General features: G+C 44.7%; 1 protein-coding gene across 4 annotated transcripts; it reads right to left on the reverse strand.

The window, feature by feature from the left end:
* Positions 1 to 88: 88 nt before the first annotated feature.
* WDR86 (WD repeat domain 86) lies at positions 89 to 25,332 on the reverse strand. Of its 4 annotated transcripts, XM_018909171.3 has the most exons (9): positions 25,027 to 25,152; positions 24,362 to 24,639; positions 21,553 to 21,694; positions 19,868 to 20,107; positions 19,675 to 19,783; positions 10,210 to 10,345; positions 5,084 to 5,187; positions 3,069 to 3,172; positions 89 to 807 (listed from the first exon to the last, which is right to left on the reverse strand). In XM_018909171.3, exons 2-9 carry the CDS (start codon positions 24,522 to 24,524, stop codon positions 645 to 647), a joined length of 1,161 nt encoding a protein of 386 aa, XP_018764716.2. In that variant the 5' UTR covers positions 24,525 to 24,639; positions 25,027 to 25,152; the 3' UTR covers positions 89 to 644. The 4 variants fall into 4 exon arrangements, with proteins under 4 accessions (XP_018764716.2, XP_050827655.1, XP_030085336.1 ...); XM_050971698.1 differs by lacking the exon at positions 25,027 to 25,152 and adding an exon at positions 25,240 to 25,332 and having other exon boundaries at positions 19,675 to 20,107; XM_030229476.2 differs by having other exon boundaries at positions 19,675 to 20,107.
* Positions 25,333 to 25,694: the final 362 nt, after the last annotated feature.

Raw genomic sequence — 25,694 nt, forward strand, 5'->3', positions numbered from 1 at the left:
ACTGGGGGAGTGATTACTGGAATTTCCTTTTATAACTAAATAGCCACTTTCCCTCAGCTCTGTGTAACCTCTGCAGGTGTGTGGCTTAAGGTTGATGGATTTCTGGGGGATTACAGATATTCTGCAATCAGCTGTTGAACAGAGTTTGGTAAAGTGCTATTTCAGTAGTTGTGTCCAGCTCCGGCGTTCTGAAGAAGCATTTGGGGGTTTCTGTGGTTTTGTAACATCGCTTTTCCTGCCGTGTGAGCACTCCTCTACGCCGGGAACAGACGTTCCTCTGCCTGGCAGCTTTGCTTGGACGTGGTTTATTCGTTTTCCATGGCTCCGCGCTCTCGGTAGAGGGAGCCCAGGCCCCGTCTGGAGCCAGTGGGAGCAGGGAAGCGGCCGCGCTCTCCGCTTCCAGCCAGAACATCGACCCTCCGTGTGCTGACAGTGTCTCCTCAGCCGGCACTTGGCGGCCGGGAAATGAGGGCGTGAACTGCTGTGCTCTGCAGGGAGCAGGGCCTTGGCCTGCGGAATGACTGCTCAGCTCCAGCGCAGGGAATCAACGGGCTGCAGCACAGGCTTGGGTTCTGTACTGATCCCCTCAGCCAAACACAGCAAAAACCAGGCAGTGATTACACTCTTCAAGAATTATTTGTATTTCATTCTTCTCTATCAAGGCAAGTGCTGTAAAAATTGAATGGCTTGGTATCTCTACCCTGAAAGCTGAAGGATTTCCAAAGCCAGCAGTATGAGCTTCTGAGGGAAAACCAGCCCCAGCGCCCATTATATTCTGTTTTCTTTACAGGCCAGCACTGAAGAACCCTGGACAAAATGCAGAGCGAAAACAGAATAGAGAAAAGAATTTAGAATTTAAAACATGCAAGTCATGGGTGTAGTTTTAACAAGAAGGAGGTGGAAATACAAATTTACTCCTCCCTTCTGAAACCTCCTGGCATTGGCCAGCCCCTGGGCATGCACTGAAGGCAGCATTGAGCTGCACATGCAGCAGTTCTCCTCTTTGAAGTGGCTTGCACAGCAAACTGGCATCGACAACTTCAGAAGGGAAGGTTTGTCCTTGGGGAATTTAAAATTAGCATCATAACATGCAGTGCTTGTCAGAGCAGCCATTCATCAATGATGTAACTCTGCCAGAGCAGTTGTAAGTGATCAGTAGAGCAGGAGGCAGTGGCTGAAAGCTGGAAGTTAATTTTGACCATGCATTTGGAGGCACTGTGATATGTTTAGCAACAGGCAGAAGTGGTAATGACTCATTAATTCCACTTTTTGAGATCTCTGCTGACTGCATGTGCAGCTGCTGTGTGGCCGGATAGGCTCTTGTGTCTCACGTACTGCGTGTGAAGTTTTAAACACAAAATACAGCCCAGGAGCTCTGAGGAACTCCATCCAGCTCCTAAAGGCCTCCTACTTAGTGTTGTCCTCAGAAGCAAAATACAAACAGCTGTATGGCAAGCCAGCACCAGCTTGTAGACATGTGCCACTGAGCCACAATGACCAGCCTGAGAGGTTTACATTGGAATTAAGTCTGCACGATGCAGATGGCCTCCCAAATTAGTCTCTTGGTAGGTATTTCACAAAATTGGAATGCTGTTTCCTACTAGATGTGGAAACCTGGCAGGTAAGAACTACCAAGGCTGCTTAGCAGGAGAGGAGAGCGGGGTCTCTGATGGGTCTGACCCACTGCCACAGTGTTAAGGTTTGGTGCCATCAGGGCAGTGCTGAGTCAGGGCTTGTAGCTCTTTGTCATCTCTGCTTTCCCTTGAGTCTGTGCTTTTGTGTCTGGTCCCCCTTCCCCTGATAGGGGAACTGAGCTCTGGCACTTTGGTGCCTGGTGGGAGGCAGGACAGCTTCACACACACCCAGCTCCAACCCCAGCATTCAGGGAAAGGAAAGAAATGTTCCAAAAGTGTATGTGGGGGTTTTTCCCCCTGTTCCATCCATTCTTCTGTGCTTCTGTAATCAGGCCACACCCTTCCCCATATATGAGCAAAAATAAAAACTAGACAGTCAATTGACTGGAGATGCCACATGTTTATTAATCCATTCTAAAAAAGGATTACAGCATTTTTATCTTGCTGTAGTACAGAATAAATAAAGCCATAAAAATAAAAACATGTGGTTAGATATTTTTGTACTGGTTCTACAAAGAGTTATATCTGCAAATAGAAAAATATAAGAACCCTTGTTAATTCATGGCTCAGTGGTTATCAGAAAAGGATGAACCTGCAAAAAGACTGGGAAAACTCTTGAGTTTGACTGCTTATCCAGTGCTACTGGCAATCTAGCAAGACACAGCTTTGGGAGGAGGAAAGACAACACAAGGTCAGCAAACAGGTGACCTTAGCACTAAAGGGCTGAGGTTTAGCTTGCTCTGTAGCTTATGTTTTGTTAAAAAAAAAACAATTAGATTAATTTCTGTGCTACTACTCCCAGCTTTCCAGAGATGTCCAGTCTGCTTTAAAGTCCTGCTGCAGAGCCAAACTCTCCTGGCATTGGCCTTGTCAGCCAACGACTGACCCAAAGGTCAGCTGTGAAGATGGAATTCAAGGCCACCTTTCACTGCCACACTGGGCTGGACAGGGGCCAGGGGGATTGGCAACAGGATTCGGAAAACACCTCAATAGACACCAGGCAGCCAGAGGTGAAACACTTCTGTGCCTAGGGAGCTGCCACAGTGGTAAGGAAAGTTCCTAATTGGAACTTTCACATTGCTACCTCACCTGAACCACACTGCCTCCCCTCCTGACCCCAGAGCTGCTCAGCTGAGTCATCACAGCCACAGGATGTGACCTGAGTCCATCTGGCAGCCACGGAAAATCCTGGCTACTCACACAGAGGTTCAGGCAAAGCCACTTCCCATCTCTTTCCAAGTTCTGGTTTACATGGACACAGTGGTGCAGAAAATAAAAGGTTCAGCTTTGGTCACTGACATAAAGCCTGCTCTGGACAGTCACATCAGTTCAACAGCCTCGTGTTCCCCATTCTCCTGCTGTATCATACAGCCAACTTTATTGTTGAAGAGACGAGACAGACTCCCCTTCTGGGAGCTCCTGCCCTGCACTGACCTCTCCTTCTTCAAGCGCCGCTTGTTTCTCTTGCATATCCCCCGGATGTCCCAGATGCGCAGTGTGCCATCGTGGGAAGCTGTGTAGAGCAGCTCGTTGTGGATCTGGAACAACAGGGTCACAGCACAATCAAACTGTCAAGAATCAGAGCAAACACAGCTTGATCCCAACACTTAAGGCCTGAGCTCCTTGCAAGAGCCAGTATAAATTATCACAAAAGCTGCTGCAGTGGGATGAGACATTACCAAGTCAGGACTCATTTCTCAGCCACTTCACAGAGCCATAAACAGCAAGAGTTATTAATAACCCAGACCCTCTAGAAAAGCAATGGAGAACTAAACCCAATGTCAGAGCAGGCTGTGGCTGGCAATTTCTGCTGGAACTGTGTTCAGACTGCTGGTTTTGGTGTGGAACTTAAGGAGACACCAAAATCATCATCAGTGGGCAGCAGGGGTTCAGGAATGCTTTCTTTCTCACTTCCCTTCTTCCTTTGCACTAAATTATAGGTACAATTGCTATTTCAAACTCCACTGCTCTTCAAAACCTGCAGTAATTTAACCTGGATTCACTGCTGTGGTTTCATTTCCTTGATGAACCATTTGCTGCTATTGGTAATGTTTCCAATTGCCCGTGTCCTGCCCTGGAAGCCAGACATCAGTCTTGGTGATCTTCCTGTCCCTGTATCAGTCTGTCCATCCCACAGGTGCCCTGTGGTTGCCTGTCTGTGCTGTGACAGTGAGCATCTCCCTGGCTTACATGAAGTACCACACAAGCACCAGACTTCTCATCCAGCCCTCATGATTATACCTAAGATCACCTTAGGGTTGCCACTTCTCAGTTCTCTCTCTCCCCGGGTTTTTTTGCCCCTGTACAGTTGGAAATTCAATTACAAAGCAGAACAAGACAAAGCCAAGCTTTGGTCTTGTCAATACTTGGGGCTGCCCAGGGTGGTTCTATCAGGTACTGCCCGAACACATCCAGATGCCCACCAGTTGCACAACTGCCCAGTACCAGGAGGTTGCAGTTTAAGATCCTCCAGCCACTTGCTAATTCAAGAGAAAACTGTATTTACAACTTCATGTGCTTGGGATCAACTCCAAAAGGAATTTTATCTTCTCTCTTTTTCTTTGGACTGTCAGCCTGCCAGACTTACCAACAATGTCTCCCATTGTTAATGAAAATCTTCATCCTGCACACAGCTTACACTGTGCACTTACAGTCCCAGTGCAGGGAGATGCAGATCTTAGAGTGGCTGCCCCATCCATGGAAGTGTTCAAGGCCAGGTTGGAAGGGGCACTGAGCAACCTGATCTAGTGGAAAATGTCCCTGCCCATGGCAGGAGGGGCTGGAATGAGGTCCCTTCCAATGCAAACCCCTCTATGATTCCATGATCTTTGCATGGCCACCAAGGATTACTAATTCCTCCTCTTGTAACTATTAAATGCCAGTCTCACTTGAGCCTAGACATTCTGCAAACAACATTAACTTTCAGTTTTAAGCCAGTGGCAGAAACTCCCATTTTCCTGGCAGGATGTGGGTCAGATATCACTACTGAGCTGCTTCAGACCATTTGGGGATGCCATGCCCCCGGGTGATTTGGGGGACAATGCTATAATTATTCTGCCTGCATAAGGCAGGAACTCCTTTTCCCCTTAGAGCACTGCAAACACTTATCATTAGTGTCTTGTAATGGAAAGGGTCTCATGAGACTGGAGTCCTTTCTGTGCCCCACACAGCATCAGTTCATCTGTCTCAGTTCTCATGGCTGCTTATCCAACCTGACCTGAAAAAACCCCAATCCCAGACATGGGGCTGTCCCTGGGGACTCGTTCCGTGGTTTCACTTATCCTTATGATTATTTACAAGCTTTTCTAAAATTACATACAGAATATTCAAGTATTATGCTAGAACAACATCCAGTCCAAGACACACAGAACAGTCAGCCACCAGTTCCCACAAAACAAATGAGGGAGAAATCAAAAGGAAGAAACCCTACCAAGAAACCCCTTCCTGACCTGGATACAGTTGATGATGAACTTGTGTCCCCGGAAGATTTTCTGCAGGACTCCACTCCTGGAATTGAAAGCTCTTGCACAGGCATCACCACTTCCTGTGAACACTGACACACAACCACACAGCACAGCCAGATGTGAGCAGCCACATGAGGACAGTTCATACAAGTTCAAAAATGTACCTAAAACCAGCTCCCAGGGGGGCATGACATATCATTTTAATTCTCTCCTCAGACAAACCAGATCATTTTGCTGACCCCAGCATGCTTGTTTTGAGTTGTGTTTTTTGAAACACTGAACTGATTTAAACCTGAAGCTCCTACACACACCAGCATTTCACTCTGCACATATTTCAAGTATCTATTTCTGCTCTCCTCTTCCACAGCTATTTCCCTGCCTATAATAATTCTAGGCAATTTATCTCAAGTCTGATTTTAAGGATTTCCACTCAACCTTCCATTTGTTTTACCAGAGTTATTTACAGCTTTCCATTCAGTACTCCACTGTTACCATTACTTCTGCTGCTGTAAGAGGGGCAAGGCTGGGGTAACTAAATTGAGCATGACCAGGAATTTTGGCTATTCATCAGGTTTCCTTAGAGCACCTTACATGTTTAAAGAACAATTTCTCAACACTTCAGGATCTTCACATCAGATCCCCAGACTGCTGCATCCAGGAACTGTAAGGCAGTGTTAATATTTAGATTTTGTACTTAGCAATATGCCCAAACATGAGCCCATTAATGTGCTTTAAAGGCTTACAAACTCTCTTGATAAACTCTTCCCTTCAGTTAACCCAAACTCCTCAAGTTTTTCTAGACATAAATATTTCAGAGCTGCAAAAAGCAATATATTCACTGCTCCCTGTATTTCATGTCTTTGTAAAAGCCACTAGCATGGGAAGATTTTTACAAAACTGGTGTGCCTGAAGCCAACAGATTCCTTTTGTTTTAGGAGAAGTCAGGAACTGAATCTCTAAAGAGGGGTGAAAAAATTATCACGGTTGTAAATTCAGGACTATAATAACAGATGAGAGAACTATGTACTGCCACGAGCTTTTTAAATTCAAATGAAACAGCAGGGAGCTGGGCACCTCCTGGGTGCACCTCCAAGAAACATCTGGATGTGGAAAATCAATGTCACTTTATATGGGCCACTATAATTCAGTTTCCAGCAGAGTCCTGAAAAAGCATCATGTCCCACTCTGCAAATGAGCAGCAACAAAGTAAAGCAGGGAACAGGTACTGAGTTTTTCCCAGTGAATGGAAATTTAATTCTGTTACAGACATGCAGAGGGTAGGAAGCAATTAAGAGCTGTTTTCACTATGCAGCTGCCAGTTTACTTCAGCTGTAAACTGAAGTAAACTGGCAGTTCATCAGAACTTCCCTTTTGACAGACATCCCTTATGTCTTTTGAACTGTCACTCTGGATTTAGGAAGTCTCTCTCCACCTCTGAATTTCAAAGAGCTGTTGATCTAACACAGATTTAGCATTTAAATATATACTTATATATACCACCTGTGAAATAAACAACAACAAAATAAAATTAATTTTCATTTTTTACTTAATTTTCATGGACCCTTGGGAGAACAGTTCTGAAACGTTCCCCTGGAGCTTTTGCAACATGAAAAAAAATATAAATCACATTAAATTTTAAACATCTGTGCACATACTTTAAGAGAAAAGTAATCAACATATCATTAAATAAATTAGATTGAGAACCAGCTGTAATATTCCCCATGCTATTAATTACATAAGCAGGCTGAAGAAAGCAACTGGAAACACATTCTGATGATTTAATGCTTAGTTTTCACATCTTTTTGGACTCCCTGTATACTATAAAGTGATTTTGGAAACAGACATGTATTTTTCCTCTCTTTCTTCTACTCTGCTTTCTTATTTAGACCACAAACCCTTTGGGGCAATGAGCCTCTGGGCTCTGATCAGAGAGAAAGCAGCAGAATTAAGATCTTCTAACAGAAAATTACCATTTCATGGCTGAGATGTTCTTTCATGTTCTTGTACTGGTGCAAATGTGACATAAACCATAACAAACATAATTTAAATAATTTTTTCCACATTTTTGAGAGGCAGTTCTGATCTGTCCCAGGTGAACAGATTGTATTTTAAGCTACACTAGTCTCAACACTGGTATCCAGTTAACATGTCTTTATAATTATAATTCTAACAAAACTATTAGTTACTGTGGAAATCAGTGATAAGTGCACTACAATAATGCAAGCAATCATAGTATATAAATTAATTCTTAGGGGGAAATTTCCTCTTTCATTAATTAAAGTGCATATAATGCATTCAAACAAGTTCCCAATTTTTTTCCAGAACTTTTTTTCCTACCCTCCAAGTGAAACAATTTGATACTCCCTGTTTCACACTTTTAATATTTTTGCATTTGATTTAAAACAAGATCTTAAATAACTCTGTGAAGTCTCCTATCACACTATCAGGATGTTCTTTGCAGGTCTGACTAAATGCAGCAATATTGTCTGCATTTTAATTCAAAAAAAGAGTGTTGTGGAAAAATAATGTATGTGTACGGCAGGGACAAGGTGGTAGAATGAGGGGGAAGAGAGAGAAAGCTGCAGAGCTGATGGAAGTGGCATCAGATAATGAAACTTTTGTTTGGGCTAAAACTTCCTTTTCTTTACAGTTTGGTCAAGTGTCTACAGGATACATGAAGAGCAGGATCAACACTGAACTGTGGGAACCCAGGGCACTGGGAATATTTCTCTGTCTGCTCTGGGGTGCCCTGACCCTCAGGGCAGCACTGACTCTGACCCTCATTCATGGAGAAAGTTTCCCAGACTCCAAGATAGACTGGAATCCACAAAAGTGTGAAATAGATTATAGAGAGCAGTGCAGGTGTGTCACTGGGTGGGAAATTAAGGTTTTAGGATTTTTAGTATGTTGTGGATGGAAGGAAGATGGAGGGCACAGGGTGTCATCCTGGGCTTCTTCCTCGTGCTTCTTCCTTCTTCTTCTTGAGTTTGGGTGGCATTTTGTAATTGGGCAGAAAAGTCCACATTGCAGCTCTGTGGGATCAGTTATTGGGTTAAAAGGGAAATAATCCAGGTGTCAGTTCTCAATTGGATAGTTTAGCTCTAAAGGCCTTGGAACAAAAGATTGTTGGCCATTCTTGCAGTGCTTTTCCAGCGTGCAGAGCCTGGTGTGGACAGCGTGCAAACTCTGGATAAGATAACAATAAAGGAGAACCTGGAGACCAAAAAGATCCAGTGCATGTCTTTCCTGACACAAGGCCACTCCAGAAGGGTCTCACCTGACAGGGGAGCCTCCTGGGAGGGCCCAGCCAGAGTTCCAGAAGTCAGGGAATCAATGACATGTACCTGACATGGAACAACTGCAGGTCTGGAGGTGTCATTAATGATGGAGACAATCCCAGTCTCCCACCCAGACATGCATGTTCAGCTCAGGATCAGGCAAACATCAGCTTAGCACAGATCACTGGCCTTTGGCTAGTCTTGACAAAATCAGTGCTTTGGTTTCTGTCTTTATAATTAAAAGGGGGAAAACACACACACACAATCATCAGTACTTGTCTACAAGTGATCATCCTGGAATAAAATTGCCTGTTCATTTCCCTTCTCTACCTGCCTGCATCTTGGGGCAATAATAACTTGAAGGTGCAGTGTAGTTTCAGACCCTCTCCCCTTCCATTTCAGTCTTCTAGCCAACTGTGGAAGCTGAAACCAGCAGAAATTACAACCTGCAGGTAGGGAAGAATGGGGTAATTCTGCCATGGAAGTGAGGAGAGCTGAAATAACCATAAATTATGAATAAATATTTTACTGCAGAAAAGCAGTGATGTAGGACTCATGCTGAAAGGAAGACCAAAACAAAGTTTCCTGGCTAAAATTCTACCCCTGGGCCTGGTTACATGCTACTTTTCCAAACAAAAATAAGAAATCAGTTCAGTTACTGGGTTATAAATGTAGTCAGGCAAGCATGGTGCCAGACAACTGCTACTAAACTGTGCAGGTACAACTCCGCTAACGTGCACCATCTTGCATCTGTCAGCTATTTATCACCATCACACTGAGGAGCTGCCAAAAGAGAGATCAAGGCCCAGATAGCAACCACTCATTTAGTGTGACGTGTACACTTCCAAGCTGAAGTGAAGAAATCAAAATCAGGGAAGAGCTGTGAATGTCTAGGTTAGCTTAACACAGCCATGGCCATCTCCTTCAGGGTAGGAGAGGAGAGAAGAAGTTCTTTTTTGGGAAGCAAGTGAAGGTACATCAAGTCAAATACTAGAAGCAGGATAAGACCAGGATGACACAGAGAGGTTCACTGATCAAAACAGAGGTGCTGTCTGGCAACCCAAACCCAGACATGCAGAAGGAAAGCCAGCACAGAGAAGGATTTAAAGAGGGAGGATTGGTGGTCAGCATATACTGTTGTGTCAGCAACAGACACTGATGGACAGAAGCCACCTAAACAGGAGGACTGAAGGTAGGAGAGCTGAGTCCTGAGCATTAGTAAGGCTTGGTTACTAGAGGAAAGTGATTTGGGGAACAAATCCATGAATAATAACAGATAACAGGCAAAGAACTTGTGGGAAATGAGTCTAGGATATGATCAGAGCCTCTACAGGAAGCTTAACAGTTAAAAAGGAGCAGTGAGCATCTGAGGTGTGATTCTGGGTTAGGACAGGGTGTTACACAGAGCCTACAAGGCAGCAGAGGCACAGGGCTGCAGCAGTGTCCAGCAGCAGAGGCACAGTGCCCAGCAGCAGCACTTGCTGTCCCCAGCACGCAGCAGAAGCAGGTGACAGACACCAGACTAGTTGAGGTTAAACCACAGCTACACAAACAAGCAGACAGCTCAGGATTTAAGCCACATCCCTTGGTGACAGAAACAAAACAACTGCCTCTTCATTTGTGAGAAGAGGGAGGTAAAAAATGGAGGGATGACCTAAGCTTCCGACATGGAGTGGTGCAGAAGTTTGGTACTGAACATAAACATGTTGGAGTTGAAAAAAAGTGACAACTTCACAAGCATTCAAAATTATTCTCCATTAACAACCTTCCATCAAACACAAACATGGAAAAGGAGACTGGAGAGGGCTGGAGAACACAGGAAATGCAACTTACAGATGCCAGCGTGGTATTTCAAAGTGCTAACGCTGTGTTTGTGAGCCTTGTAGGTCTGGATCCGCTCCCCAGTGTCTACAAACCAGCACTTCACCGTCCTGTCCGCGCTCCCCGAGTACAGGTGACGATTCACCAGCTGAGGGCAGAGAAAAACACATCAGCAAAGGCCTCTCAGGCACCTTTGTGAAAGAACTGCACTGAAGGGATCCATACCAAGTCACATTTTCCAACTCAGAGGAACAAGTTGCACCTTGAAACAGAGGAGTGGTGAGCAAACCAGCCTTGAGCTCTTCATAGTCGCATCTCTCATTGATTTCTGGGTCTTAAAAACAGCCCCCAGCTTTCAGAACATAAAAGCTTAGCCCATCTGCTTATGCCAGCAGGCAGGATTCCAGGGAGCTTAACAATGCTAACCCTACATCCATAATCAGTTATATTACTAAAGCCTGAAAAGCACCCCAGTAGTGTTGTTTCTGCAAAGCATATTTGACGAGAACTCTTACCCAACTGCTACTTTTGAATTACAAAAAAAATTCAGAACAATTCTGAGTAACAAAAAATTTTTTAAATGGTGAATTAAAATTAAAATCCTACACACTATAAACCAGGGTTTATGTTTACTATGATCACTCTGCACAAGGTCAGTATTCAGAAACACTAACTCTTCCTTGAGACTGTTCTTTATCTGCATTTCCACAAGTCTTTTTAGACTGTTATTGAATGATTAAATAAGTAACTACCCCAACACAGGTTTCTAAACATCTTCAAGCAGATTGTCTTCTGCTGTGTGCTACCCCTCATTGCACCAGTCATCCTGCACCTTGTGAGACCTCACTGGTGGGGAGGATGGGGTTTGTTCCCATAGACAGGACAGAGAGTGATGAAAGGAAGGATTGCAGCTGGGGAACAGAGACAGAGAGAAAATAACTGACCTGTGCAAGACTAAAAACCAAACAGTTCACAGTAAACAAGCTACACAAAGCCTGGAAGCTCAGCAAGGAAAAAATCCATAGTGCATAGAAAAATCTGGCATTCTCTGTCTGTGTAAAAACATCAAACTGAAGGTTTTCACAGCCATAGTTATGTAGAGCCCAACACCTGCTGAAAACAGCCAGTCACTCCAACACCCAGCTGTGGCTCAAAGGAAGTTTTATGGACTTGTAGCAACCTTTGTATGAGAGGGATGGAGAGACAGGAGGGAGAACCCTGACCCCCACCAAGAATTGGAATTTCTCCAAGGAGTAATGAATGGTACCTTGTTGGTCCACCAGACACACATATCAGAAGGTTTGAATGATCAGCAGTGCACAAACCCCTGGTGCTTCTCCAGCATCTCCAGGAAACCAGCAAATGACAAATCAACTTGTGGTCTTGCTTGCAGAGCACTTTTAAGGGTTGGTTTTCCTGCCACCTTAGATTTGGTCCCCACTCTTTGCACACTGTATCTGTAAGGTTGGAATGCTGTTCATGCTCTTCCATCTCCACTCCCAATCCAAAAAGGAATGACCCCATTCCCAAAAGGCATCAGAGGTGAGCTTTGTACAAAACAGCACTGAGCTGTGTTACAACGTGAAGCAAAAGGTTTTTAAGATATGAAGCACTACAGTGATGGGACTGTGATAACCCACACAAGAAATGTGTGCAGGCAGACCAAGAGGTTCCCTTGCCACAGCTGCCACCAGCTCAGCTGGAGCAGGACATGGCACACTTCCTCCCAGCAGAACCTGGCCCATGGGAGAGATTTCACAGCTGAATGCCAGGAGCTTGTAAAGCAAAAACCACTGTAAAAAGGCAGCAGTACTTTGAAATGTCACTTCCTATTACTTTTAAGCTTTTTTAGCAACAGCATTAATGCTACATCTCCATGAGGAGAGAGAACAAATGGCCAGCAGCACTAACAAAACCATGAACCACAAGTTAGCCTGAGGAAGGACTTTTAAATTTCAGTCTCTCCCTGAACAGGCATGAAGAGCATTGTCATGTGCACCTGCTAAATGGAAGAGGATGCTTGGAATTGGGATCCTGCTGCGTGGTTTGTGGCCAAGTTGTTGCATTTCTTTTTTAGACATCTTGCTAGCAGCATCAACCCACCCACTGAGCAAGGAAAAACACTAAATTATAACCTCCCACAGGTAAATGCCATTCTGCATTAATGGTACATTAGGTTATACCAGTTCATTTCTACATTTAAGTGGTTGTATCAATGAACAGGAGAGCTGCAGCTTACCTACATTTGCTAATTTGTTTGATACAAAAATGTTTGAAGTTATGTAGGTTTACTCAGGCAATTTACAGCTGTCAGAACCCAGGACATCCTTCTGGCTGTCCTGAGCAGCCAAGACCCCTGCCAGGGGTATCAGAGACCCTGGCACAGAGCTCAAAATGCCTGTGGTTTTGATGATGACCCGTGGAGCAAGTTACCAACCTTAGATGAAGATCTGGAAGCCATGAAAGTTTAAGTAGAATGACAGTGAATTTGTCACGGGGTGAAAAAGTAGATTTTAAGGTTTCTTAGAATGGGGGCAAGATGGAGGAATCTGGGTATGTCCTGCCTTTCTCCTTCTTCTTCTGGGCCTCCATCTTCTGGGTGATGTTGGCACTTTTGGATTGGTTTAGAGTAGCAGCTCACTGTCTGACATGGGTGATAGGTATTGGGAAGTTATTGTAAACATTGTACTTGTAGTTTTTAGTATAAAGACATAACACCACCCTGGGGGCAGGCAGAGTGCCCTGGACTGTCCTGCTGAACAGATCTCAGCAGGCCAGGAGAAAATACTTTATAGATAAGGAACAATAAACAACCTGGAGACTGAGAACTGAAGAGCTCTGACTCCTTCGAGTGCCGGGCTGGGAAAAGAGACTCTCTAACATTTCTTGGGGTCACTCTGAGCAGCTAAAGCCCCGAGACAACAGCATCAGGACTTTAAGAGCCTTAGAATCATAGAATGGTTTAGGTTGGAAGGGACTTTAAAGCTCATCTTGTTCAAAACCCCTGCCATGGGCAGGGACACCTTCCACTATCCCAGGCTGCTCCGAGCCCCTTCCATCCTGGCCTTGAACACTTTCAGGGATGGGGCAGTCAAAGCTTCTCCAGGGAATCTGTGCCAGTGCCTCAGCACCCCCATGGGAAAGAATTTCTTTCTAATTTAAATCTACCCTCTTTTAGTTTAAAGCCATTTCCCCTTGTCCCATCACTCCACAGCCTTGTCCAAAGTCCCTCCCAGCTCTCTCGGAGCACCTTTAGGCACTGGAAGGGGCTCTAAGGTCTCCCTGGAGCCTTGTCTTCTCCAGGCTGAACAACTCAACTCTCTCTTGAGTTGTTGAGTCTCTTGTCTCCATAGCAGACATGCTCCATCCCTCTTCATCATCTTCATAGCCTCCTCGGGACATGCTCCAACAAATCCATGTCTTTCCTGTACTGAAAGACTCTAGAGCTGGATGCAGCACTGCAGGTGGGGTCTCACAAGAGAAGAACAGAGAAGAATCACCTCCCTTGACCTGCTGCCTGCACTGGTTTTGGTGCAGCCCTGGATAGGGTTGGCTTCCCAGTGTCTGAGATCTGGTGAGGTGGTCAGTACATGAACCATCTCCATTAAATTCAAAGCCTCTGTGCTGCCCCATGAAATACTTCCATGCACCCACCCACTCTCCTTCCTTCCTTTAATTTAAGCAATTTAAGCAGGTGAGCACAGTAGCACAGGGTTCTCAGTCTGGCCTGGGAAAGGAAGTATTAACAGGTTAAACAATCCACCAGATGCCACAGACTGAGCCTGCAGCAGAGCCAACAGCAAAACCCAGGGTAGGCTCTGACTGTCACACAGCCCCTCATTGCCATGGCGTTTTTATAAACCAGCATGAAATGGCTGTTAGTGAAGAGAGCCTTCAAGAGCTCTCAGCTCAGGTTGAAGTTGCAAATCAGATCTGTCTTTAGTGATATGATAGGCATAATCTCATCTAAACTGGTTCACATCTCCACAGCTAAGGATAGCCCCTTTACAGTCAGTGTGGTCTAGGGCACAATTCATCTCATCCTGAGGCACATCTGAAATAGATCATGCCTTAAAACTCACTATTTCTCTTACCCAACAAGGACAACCTTCTCAACTGTGGCCAGAATAACTCAGGTGAGATAACTCTTTCACTTGACTAAAGATAGGTTTAGCTTACAACTCCAGCCTAACCTCCACACTTCAGATATTTGCATTTACTCTGTATTTAAAATAATAATTATCATCACTTACTGTTCCCCCAGCAAAAGCACCTCACAAGCTGGCCCAACACTCTGTGGTTTCAAAATGTTTAGCAGACACAGTTACATATTCCAGTCTGTGTCTGCCCAGAGAAGAGGTGACATTTCTAAAGCTGCGTTTTCCTTGGCTGGCTTTTAAACACTTGTTTCTCTTTGGCCAACTGCCCAACAAAGCTTCTGATGACAGAACACCATGGCCAGGCAAGGACATCTGCAGCAGAGTAGACGACACAGAACAGATTTGCAGCTCAGATACCAATGGGCTGAGTGGACATTTCAAAGCCATGTAGCTTCAAAAACATTAAAAACCTGACAACAGATTGATGCCCAGTTCTAAAGCCTCAGCCAGACAGCAGAAAAAACCCATTGCATTGATATTTGCAATTCTGGATTGTTAATTTTTCTCATGAGAAATTTTGCTTTGAACCAGATGGAACACTGACATGTGAATGGAGAAAATTTGTCTTAATCCTCAACCCAAAGTACTGGAGATGTAACTATTCCTTGAAAAAGTTCAGTCAAACTGCTTGTGAGTTGCAGAGTAATAGCAGTAGCAAAAGACTAGTTGTAAACACTTTAGTAGTTACAGGTCTCATTAATAAGAAAAACCCTTGGTTGTAGCCGACAAACACACCAGAATTTTTATAAAGAACAAATTATCACGTCCAGGGTTGGTCTTTCAAGACAATCACAACCCTATTGCTTCACAAGCTTGGCTGAACTGCATAAATGCAGCAGCTTAAGCCAACTTCTACCTGTAAAAATGCCAAAAAATATCTGCAAAAGAGCTGTTCAGCAGATATTTCAACCTTATAGGAATGGACTTTGCCCTCCCAATTAACCTTTGCTATGAGAAACAAGTTTTGGAGAGCCAAGGAGAGGCAATTGATTCTCTGAAGAGATTTGGACACATCCTTTTGCTGAGGGTCATACTGGCCATCAGGAACTTCAGGATGAGTTCACATGAGCAACCACAAACCCCATTATCAACTTATTTTTCTTGTGGGGGTCAGTGTTCCTACAATCTGGAATTTGGGTCTCCTGTTCACAGCCACTTCTAAGTGAAGAATCACCAAGCTGGACCAATGTCAAGATACAACTATGTAAGCCTCGGGCCGAGTCAAGAGTTTCAGGATCCCATTCAAACCACATCCATTTTAACGAGCTAACAAACTCCCTGTGGGCAAGAAATTGTTGGGTTTTTTATTTTCCTGAGAATCTATCTAGAATGAGCTCTCTGGGCTGGCTGTTAAGAGAATGTTTTTCAACTTTTTTACTGCAGTGCAAAGTGATGGCTCCGTGTTTTGTTCTTACAGGTGTTGTACACCTTCACATTCCAGCCATTCACATCTTCATCCTCTGATGCAACAAATACAAACACAAATTGCAAAAAATATGTGCACTGAATTTAACTGATGTGGCAAGGAAACATTTCTGTCCCCGTGATCACAACAGTTCAGCACATAAACAGAGTTCAGGCAGTGGCTTTGTTCAAAGCATTCTTTTCTTCTAGTCAGCTTTAAAAGGCAACTGAAGGGAATGGTCCAAACAAAGGAACTTTTGCAGAAAAACCAGAAGCAAGCCCTTGCCCACTCATGTTCATGTTCTTCAAAAGGGAGTTTTCTTGCAAGAATGTTTGCAGTAGGATCCAAGCTAAATTCCAAGCTGGATCATTTCTCTCTGCCAGCTTTTGGCAGCACAATTTTGATAAATACTCAGAGGCAGAACAATCAGCAAAGGACAAAACAATCCTTGTGAACAGTCTGCAAAGCTACTTAGGAGAGACATTTTGAAAAACACACACAAGTAAATATTTAAATCAGGGTTATTCAGCCTATTGCAGACAGACACATTAATGAAAATGCATATTTGATTATTAATTGCAAATACTGGTCTCTAGCCAGGCCTGAAATTTTAAGTGGAAGAATGTGCATGAGCTATGTGGTTACACTCAGCCCACCCTTGCTTTTTCCCATCACTTCCTATAAAATCTCATTATTGGCTCTTATACGAAGAGGGAGCTCCCAAAACAGCTGCTGTACTTTGTCTGCCAAGCTATCAACACACCACAGGAGGAGCAGAGTGAAGAGTTCTGGCTGCTCCACTGTGAGTTACCTTGCCTGACTGGGAAAGTCAAGTAATCAATGCTGCCAAAGCACCTAACACAATTCCCATGGCAGACAAAAAGTCTCCCAGGAAAACCTCTCTCAGCCCCATTTAAATGGTGGAAGGAGGGGAAAAGTGGCACTATGATCACAAAAAGCTGCAGAACCCCTTTGGCAGCAGAGCACACAAGGGGGGGTTCAGCTGGTCATCTTCACCAGCCTGACCCCCTGGATGGGGAATAGGACAGCCAGGGGAATAGGACAGCTCAACCTCATCACTCCCCTGCTCAGAGCCATCAAGAACAGGGCACAAGGGAAAGCCCAAAGCCCATCAACACTTTCGGTTCTGCCATGCTAGATGAGAGTTGTTTCCAGGCTCCTCCACTTACACTACCTGGCAACAACACTTTGAAGGATCTTAGAGCAACATGGGAACGCTCAAAATCTGAACCTGTCTGTGGCATCACCCCTCTGCTTTCCACACACCACCACTGCAGGAAGCAGGGTGGAAAATATGGGTGTGTTTTATGGCTATCTACCCAGAAAAATGGTTCAAGAAGCTCCAGGAATTTCCATTCACTGCTACAGCAACACTATTGGTGTTTACTGTAAAGCAATGGGAGATGACTGGAACAGGCCAGACCTAATTTGCAGCTATTCAGAACATCCTGGGGCATTCCCATCAGTAACAGCTTTTTAAAGTTGGGGAAAATATGGTCTCAATATCCAGATTTTTCCTGATCTGTGTCCAGGATGAGAAATCACACTGAGCATTTCTCAAACTTTTTGAAAGGTCATCCTCCCTTAGGGATCTTTATTTTAATAAATAAAATGAAAAGAAGTCTTTATTTTTCTTTCCCTTTTTTTCTCCCCACACAAGCATTGTACCACCCAGAGAACAGGTAACTGCCTTCAATTGCTGGCACCAACTCAGCTCCTCCAGGACAGCAGAATGAAAATCTGATGTAATTAGCAGCTCACTGCTGCACTGAGGAAAATTAATTACTGTCAGCAATTAAAACTTCTGGCTACTGTGGGCAACTCACAACTACCTCCCAGTCCTTCCTGACCCAGGGTTTGAAAAATAGAATCCCAGCTCACTGTCACAGATTCCAACACTGTCACTAGGAAGCCTGAGGCAAAAAAGGCCCCAAAAGCTTTCTGAGAACAAAACAAAAATAATAATAAAAACCACACCTTTATTCAGGAAGTTTCTTTTATGTGGAAACATCTTTGTACAGATTCTGGTGATTGACCACTTTCTAAAAGAATGAAAATACCATGTGGGCTGTGCTGAGTGGCAGCCAAGTGGAACAGAAGGGATAGTGTTGAACCCAGGAAGGCAGAGGGAGGAATTAGGAAAGATGGACAGCCTAAAGCTATTCAACAGCAGTGACTGCTTAAGCTGGGATAAGTTTGGGAGGCCTGGACACTAAATGCTCTGTAGGGGCTGTTTGTATCTCAGCTGGACCCTCCCAGCCCCAAACATTAACTGGTGATGAGAGAAGAGAGGGGCTACCAGTCACTCCAGAAGATTTGGCCAGGACTGCTGCCAACACAGTCTTGGCAGCAGCAGCAGTCTTGTGTACTCTGAATTGTTCAGGTTTTCCAAATAGATGTATTGGTTTTGCTTTTCTTCTCCCCTACAAGAAGTTCTGTTTGTTTAAAGCCATTGCTTAACTCTGTGCTCACAGGCATTGCTCATTCCTGAGCATTCAAAGGGCATAATTGAATTTCCCAGGCTTCTGGGAGAGGGTCAAGCCAGCTTTGTGTAACAATTTTAGCAAGAACCCAATTAAATTAAGGCAAGCTCTGTTGTTGCCAGTCTGTGCCTTGGAGAAGGGTTACAATTAGACAACAAAACATAGCGTGACACTAAGGACAGCAACAGATTTACTTCAGCATCCTCAGAGTACATTACCACAATATCATAAAAACAAGATTTAACACTGAGAATTTACCCAAGCAAGACAAACATTACTCCAGGGCAATATGATATTGTGTGGGGTTTTTTTCTTTTCTTTTCTAAAGTGAAGGAAAACAGAATTCCTTCAGTATTCACAGGTTTATAGTCTTGTAGTGTCAGCTGACACTACCTTATTTAGAAACAAAGGTAATTTTTATTAAACAGCTATTAAAGATACATCCTGTAGCCTCTGTACGGGAAAAACACTTAGGGACAACAAACACAAACAGGGAGAGCAGGGAAAAAAGCTACTGTCATTAACTGCAGCCAGACACATCCATATATAAACATTTATGCTGACCTGAAACTGAGTGACAGACCATCATGTACTCTCTTTAAATGCACTATTAGCATTTTCTGGTGGATAATGAGCTTGTGGATAACTATCATTCCCCTCCTGCTTCATCTGCCTGACCTCCTCCTCTCCCCAGCAATGTCAACAAAGCTGGCAGCACTCAACAGAAAAATACTGCAAATAGAAAAACAGAGTATAGCTTTTCAGATCTCATTGCATTTTTTTCCCTCTCTCCTCCATCATTTCCTGATTTCTCTCTCCCATGCTCTGCTTCTCTTTTCCATTTTTCTTGCCTGTTTTCTTGTCTTGGCTATCTGTTTATACTTTTTTTTTTTCCTCACATCTTCTCTGTGTGGTCTTTAATGTAGGATTTGTTTCAGCTTTATGCTTTCCTATTACCTTTTGCCCACAGTTTTGGGTTGGGTTTTTTGAAGTTACCTGGTTTACTGAGTGTTTTTCCCATCCCCTTTTTAAATTACCTGACCCTGTTACTTGCTCAGGTTATTTTCTTCAAAGTCTGGTGAGCCTGACTACACAATCCCACTCAGATGAACAGTGCCCTCAGCACACCTACCCATGAGTTCCATGACCTAGTGGAATTTAAATAGATATTGAGCCACAAATTAGACCAGGGCAGCCACCAGGAGCTAAGAGGAGATCACTAAGAGTTTTAGAGAAAGAGGGTGTGTCTCAAGACCAGAGAGCACTATTATTTTGTTATTACATAAGTATTTCAGCTCACCATTTATAACCTGTCTCAGAAGAGCTTCTTCATGAGTGAAAAGACAACCGAGACCCACGTGAGCGAAGACAGGTGCCCAAAGGCCCTCAAGGAAGCCTCTGCCCTTACCTCTAGGCAAATTACTGATCCTTGGTGCTCTTTGAAGACTTTCAGCTGCTCTCCAGTGACAATATTCCAGGTCCTGATGGTGTAATCTGTGCTGCCAGAGAACAGCTCCCTGTTTGGTGCATCAAGTATAAGGCATAAGACGGCCCCAGTGTGTCCCAGCAGGGTCTGGTAGCAGCGCCCGCTGGACACCCACCAGACCTTCACAGTGCAGTCCGTGCTCCCTGTCACCAGCAGGTCCCTGCTCACTTTCTCCTCCTCCTCCTCTTCCTCCTCCTCTTCTTCCAGCACATCCCTGGAGGAATAGTGAGCTAGAGTCAGGACACAGTTCCGATGGCCCCGGAATTCCTGGATTTGTTTCTCCTTGTCCACGCTCCAGCAGCGGGCTGTCCTGTCATAGGAGCCACTGAAGAGATAGTCTTTAGCAACCAGGATTCTGCAAAAAATAAAGGTTGTGCATGTGAACAGTATTGTTCTTTTTTCATAACCATCTTTTGTCACAATTTCAGTGCCAATTACCCCAAAGTATAAAACAGTAGCATGAACATAACATCTTTGGCATTTTTAAAAATCAAACACTTCCCTGCTTCTACTTTATAATTCAGATCCCTCATTCAAGTACATTGATGCAGATATTTTTACACTACAGCATTGTAACTTTGTGCATTTTGTTTTGCTAAAATTCCTACCAGCAAGGAATATGAACTTTCACAAGTTATATATAATACCTAGAAGTTTGTTTTGTTGTTTGGTTTGTGTTTGTTGGGTTTTTTTTTTAATTAGCTAATTCTTGTTAATTATTCATTAATATTTCTTTATAAAAAAGTTATTTAAAAACAGATCTGTGACAATAGCTTGAAATCAAAACAACAACAAAGCAACAAAACAACATTCCAGGAATCTGAACTGTAACTTACAGTTACAGTTACATCTTTCCATCATCAAATAAGGACAGTGAGAGAAAAAAAAATACACTTAATTTCACTTAGCTCAGGATCTCAAAAAAGATAAAGCATGAGCACACATCTTATTACATAACTGAAGAGCAAACCAAAGATCACACCTCAGGAATTCAGCTTCCTGGGCCTCCAAAATAATGAGTTGTAGCTACACAAACATACAAAACCAGAAAAAAAATCTACAGTTCATAATTCCAAACCAGAGATAGGAAACATCCATAACCTGCCTTCTTTGTCAACTGAGCCTGGTCCTCTGGAACCTTTCAAACAGGCAACAAAGTCATATGAATGGGGAACACATTTCCCATTTGCTGATTCAAGCAAAAATCAGGCCTGTGCCAAAACACAGAACCAGCCTTCCTAACTATTTACAGAATCTCACTACACATCATATGTGTTTTGAGTTCAGAAAGGAGCTAAAAAGCCCACACGCCCACCAGAAAAGAAATGTTAAAAAAACACCAATCTTTGACTGCTCTATTTGCCATTAATTAAATCCAGTCCAAATATTAATAGGCACTTTAAATGGAAAGGCCAATCAGCCACACACAGTAAGTTTATTATTAAACTTCATTTGACCAAACAGGAATTATAATTACAGAAAAATCCCTGACTTTATCCCTCTTGCTGACACAAAAGCTCGACAGGATGTTTTTAAACCTATTTATCAGCAGCATCTGTTATCAATTGGATCATTTCTTCTGGAATTTCATTCCTAGCCCTGGATTCCATTCCCCTGCTGTGTGCCTTTCATTTCTCTCCTATCTGTGTCAGCAGTGTTGCTGGAAAAACTAATCACTGCAGCACAGAACACGAACTTGGAGGTTTACACGGCCCCTTTTATGAGTGCAGCAAGGGGAGCTGCAGGGAAATGATAAAGTGTGTGACAGCAGATGACAGGAGCACGAGGGGAGAAGCCCACCTGTTGACAATGGATGTGTGGCCTCGGTAAATGGCCAAGCACTGCCCGGTCACCACGTCCCACTTGCGAATGGTGTGGTCAGCACTGCACGTGAAGGCAGCCTCGTTCTCCAAGTGGCAGAAGGTGATGTAACTTTCATGTCCTAGGAATTACAAAGGGAATCAGTCACTGTGAGTGCAGAAAGGACAGACCAGTCCAGATCTTCACTTTAACCTAAAGAAAAATGCAAACAAATGCAGCAAAACTCCAGTTTTAAATGCAGCGCCGTGCTTTTCACGTTTAAAGATTTGTGTAAAACACAACCATTTCAAGCCACAGCAGAACACTTCACTGATATCAGGATTAAGTTGAAGAGTAAAACAGTACAGTTCCACCAAGCAGGTAAATCAAACAGTTTTACAAAAATGTAATGAGATAGACTAATGAAGTTTTAAACCAGTAAAAAAAATAGCGTATTTTTGAATTACAAAATGCTTTTGCTTCCTTCTTTTGAAAGCAGGGAGAAAAAGGCAGCATTTCCACCCAGCCCACTGATTGTTAGGACACAGTCGTAAATCAAAACATGAAACTCTGAAAAAATGACCTGAGACTTACCAACAAGTTTGATTTCATTGTCCAGGCAGAATGAAAAGCAAACAAAAAAATGTACCAGGTAAACAGTCAGCCAATACTTTCCCCCACATGACTAAACCCCACAATTCTCTAAGTATAAGTATACCTTTAAGGAAAAGAAAGGGAGGGAGGAAGGGAGGGAGGATTAGAGCAAAATTGTTTACACAATATGCAGAGTACAAAGGGATTCTACACTTACAGTAGACACAAAAAACAGACACAACCACTGCTTTAAAAATTTGGTCACACTGACAAACAAAGCAATACCAAAAAAGAGGAAGCAATATTGCCACCTCAAGTTTTTGCTGCTGCTTAGCAAGATGTGTCATTTTTCTATTGTAATATTAAAGGCACCACATGTAAAAATCACCTTAGGAATCAAGTTCCAGCTTCATCCAAGATCTCTTGTGTGAAATTGCTGTCACCTATCTATCTAATCATTGGACTAATATTACCTTGCACTCTTCTGCTTTAACATTTAGACTGTAAGCCTTTAGGAGCAAAACTGTTTCCACTTAAGTCACTATTACAAGAGTGACAGTTATGGCGGAAGTTGGTGGGCCCTACTGTGATTTAAATACTATTCTTTCAGAAAAAAAAGGAAAAATAAATGAAAGAAGGACAGTTGTGATTAAAGAGAGACAGATGGACAAAGGTATTAGAAAAACAGAATGTTGTAAAATAAAGAGATGGTAAAAAAAACTGAGGGAAAGCAGACTGCCCAATAAAACACTGTTTCACTGACTGTAAAAAACATATTTCAGTACAATTGCTGAAGTTTAAAAGCCTTGTTGTAGTTCAAAAGCAAACCAGAATCCATGTTACAAACATATGGCTTGTTTCCTCTAAAACAACTTCATCAGATGCCAAAAATTAAACAGATCACCAGGGCTATAAGCAAAACTACACTCATTCTCCCATATTTGTGAAACTTTCAAAGCAGCCTGAATGGATCAGGTTTCAATCACTGGGATTTTTCTCACAGCATCATGTAATCCAGCTCTGAGATCAAAACAGCATCTTGGTTACTGCACCAAAGTCTGCCAGGCAGATTTTAACCATCAGTAATACTTGACCCACACACAGGGTGCCAGAACCCCATGTGGCAGACAAGGTCTGGTGCTGGTCTGGCCAAAAGCAGCCACCACACAAGTCTGCTGGTTGTGCTGTGGTGGAGCTTGAAACTGCATTAGAGATACAGGTTTATCAGTAATTATAGCTTGTAAAATTAAAATTGACATGACAACTGCATGCGTGCATAATTATAGAATACATACAATTATATGATTTGACTGGCAGTTCACAAACCACCCAGCCCAACCTTCTTCAGAGTTTACCCCAAAAACTGGCAGATTCCATAATAATGGATGCTATCCAATACATTCTCTTTCTAGTTTAAAGGGATTTCTAAGCCTAAAGCAAATGCAGCAAGTTTTCCAGAAGCTAGAACCATGGCAGGATGTGGGAAAAAAAGACAATACTCCATAGTGAAAAAGAAGCAAGCAAGCAAACAAACAACAAGGAAATCACAGCAATGTGATTTCTTCTTTGGAAGAAAAAAACATTAGTAATTCCAAATTTAACAGCTTCCTTTTTTTCTGTATGAAAAGAACATCAGTGGGAATACAAACATCTTTAGCCCACATCTAGACTTTTGCATGTCCACTGTCTCCAGGTTTTTTTCTTTTCAATTACTGACATGCCAGTCTAAGGATAATAAAATTTTCTTAAGATGCAAAATTAATTTAATTTGAAAAAGCCCAGCAATTAACATTTCTGTGCGTCAGATGAGGAGGGAAACCAGAAGCAACCTATTTAGCAAGGTTCCTTTCCACACTTCTGGGTCAAGAGGTTCTAAATAAACCAGTCACCTGGAAATGAGATGACTAAAAGGACTAAAAAAACAAAAAGAGAGAATAACAAAAAGTCAGTATTTTTTCACAGGGTAAAACAGGGCTTCCAGAAAGCGCTATAAGTTAAACTTCGGACACTCTGAGATAAAAGGATCCGTGCATTCATTAGTGCTGGAAACCTGTTTTGCGTTGAAACAGCTCCTGCTTAACGCTGCTGTAATAAACACCAAAACAAAACCAGCATGATTTTGGCTGCCCGGCAGGGACTGAACGAGACCAGAACACGCTGTTTGGCCTGCGCCATCCTTCAGACCCACAGCCCAGGCGAAAAGCCGCTGCCGTACCTTGGAAGTGGCCGTGGCACTGGCTGTCGGCGGTGCTCCAGAGCCGCGCCGTGCCGTCCTCGCTGCCCGTGAGCAGCCGCTGCCCGTCGGGGCTCAGGCTCAGCCAGTTGATGCCGCCTTGGTGATCCGTGCAGACTTTCACGGCCGAGCCGCTGTTCCCCATCGCGGCGCTCCCGGCGCAGATCACGGCAGACCGTGCTCCGGACCTCCGGCCGTGCCCCACAGACCGACTTCTGCCATTACCTCAACTCCGAAACATCAGCGCGGCAGTCCGGGCTCTGCACAGAGACACAAAGGGCGAACGGGGGAGAGCGCGTTAAATAATTTCATCTCCCCGTGGCTGCATCGCTTCACCAGCCAGGGTGAGCCGAAGCCACTGAGAGCCCGGTTCCCCGCAGGATCCCAAGCCCCACGGCGGTAGATGGGCGCACACGCTGCCCACTGTGCCCTCTCCATGGGCATTGGGGCTCTTCCAGCCCCTTGGGGCACTGAGCGGTACCGCTACCTGGTGCCCTCGCTGAGGCTGCTGCTTTTTAAGCAATCTTAGCGCTGACTTTGGGCACGCCGAGGACGCCTCCGAGAGGGGAGCCCGGGCTCAGGCGGCCCCCAAAGCCCCGGGCTGCCGCCATCCCTCCCGCACGGTCCCGCGGCACCTCGGCACTCACCGCCCCGGGCAAGGCTCCGGCGGAGCGATCCCGCACTCGCGCTCCGGGCAGGGGGAACCTCAGCCCGCCAGGGCACCGGAGCCACCGCCGGGCCGAGCGCAGGGTACCCCCGACCGCCTCCGCCCTGCGGGGAGGCGGGAAGGGCTCCCGCCGTGCCCCCTCAGCCCACCCCGGGGCGGGCCCTCACCCCCCGCCCAGCCCTGCCTCCATTACCTCCCCCTCCTCCCGCTCCGTTCGAGCCGCTTCCCCCCGCTGCTGCCGCCTCGTCCCGCCCGCGCAGCTTCCCCGGTGTTGCCGCTCTGCGCCTCATCCTCCTCTCCCGAGGTGCCAGGCAGTGCTGCCCCGCCTTGCCGGGGCAGCGGCCTCCCCGGGGCTGAGCCGCCCGTACCGCAGTTCAGTCTCCCGGCGGGGCGGGAGCGTCTCTCCCGGCTGGGGTCTCGTTAAGAACCGCACCGCAGCCGGAGCAGCCTGACAGCACCCACGCATCGCGGCGGAGCCCCCGGGCTCGTCCCGGGGGACGCAGCGCTTCCTGCGGCACCTTCGCCCCTCAGAACGCCCGAGGGCACCGGCATTTCCTCCCTGGCTTCTCCAGTGCCTCCCGGGGGGCGCAGAGGCTTGTGCTGGCAGCTGGGTTGAGGGAAGCCATCGCCTTTTGTTCCTCTTCTCGC

Source organism: Serinus canaria, chromosome 2 (genome assembly GCF_022539315.1).
Source record: "Serinus canaria isolate serCan28SL12 chromosome 2, serCan2020, whole genome shotgun sequence".
NCBI classification, from domain to species: domain Eukaryota; kingdom Metazoa; phylum Chordata; class Aves; order Passeriformes; family Fringillidae; genus Serinus; species Serinus canaria.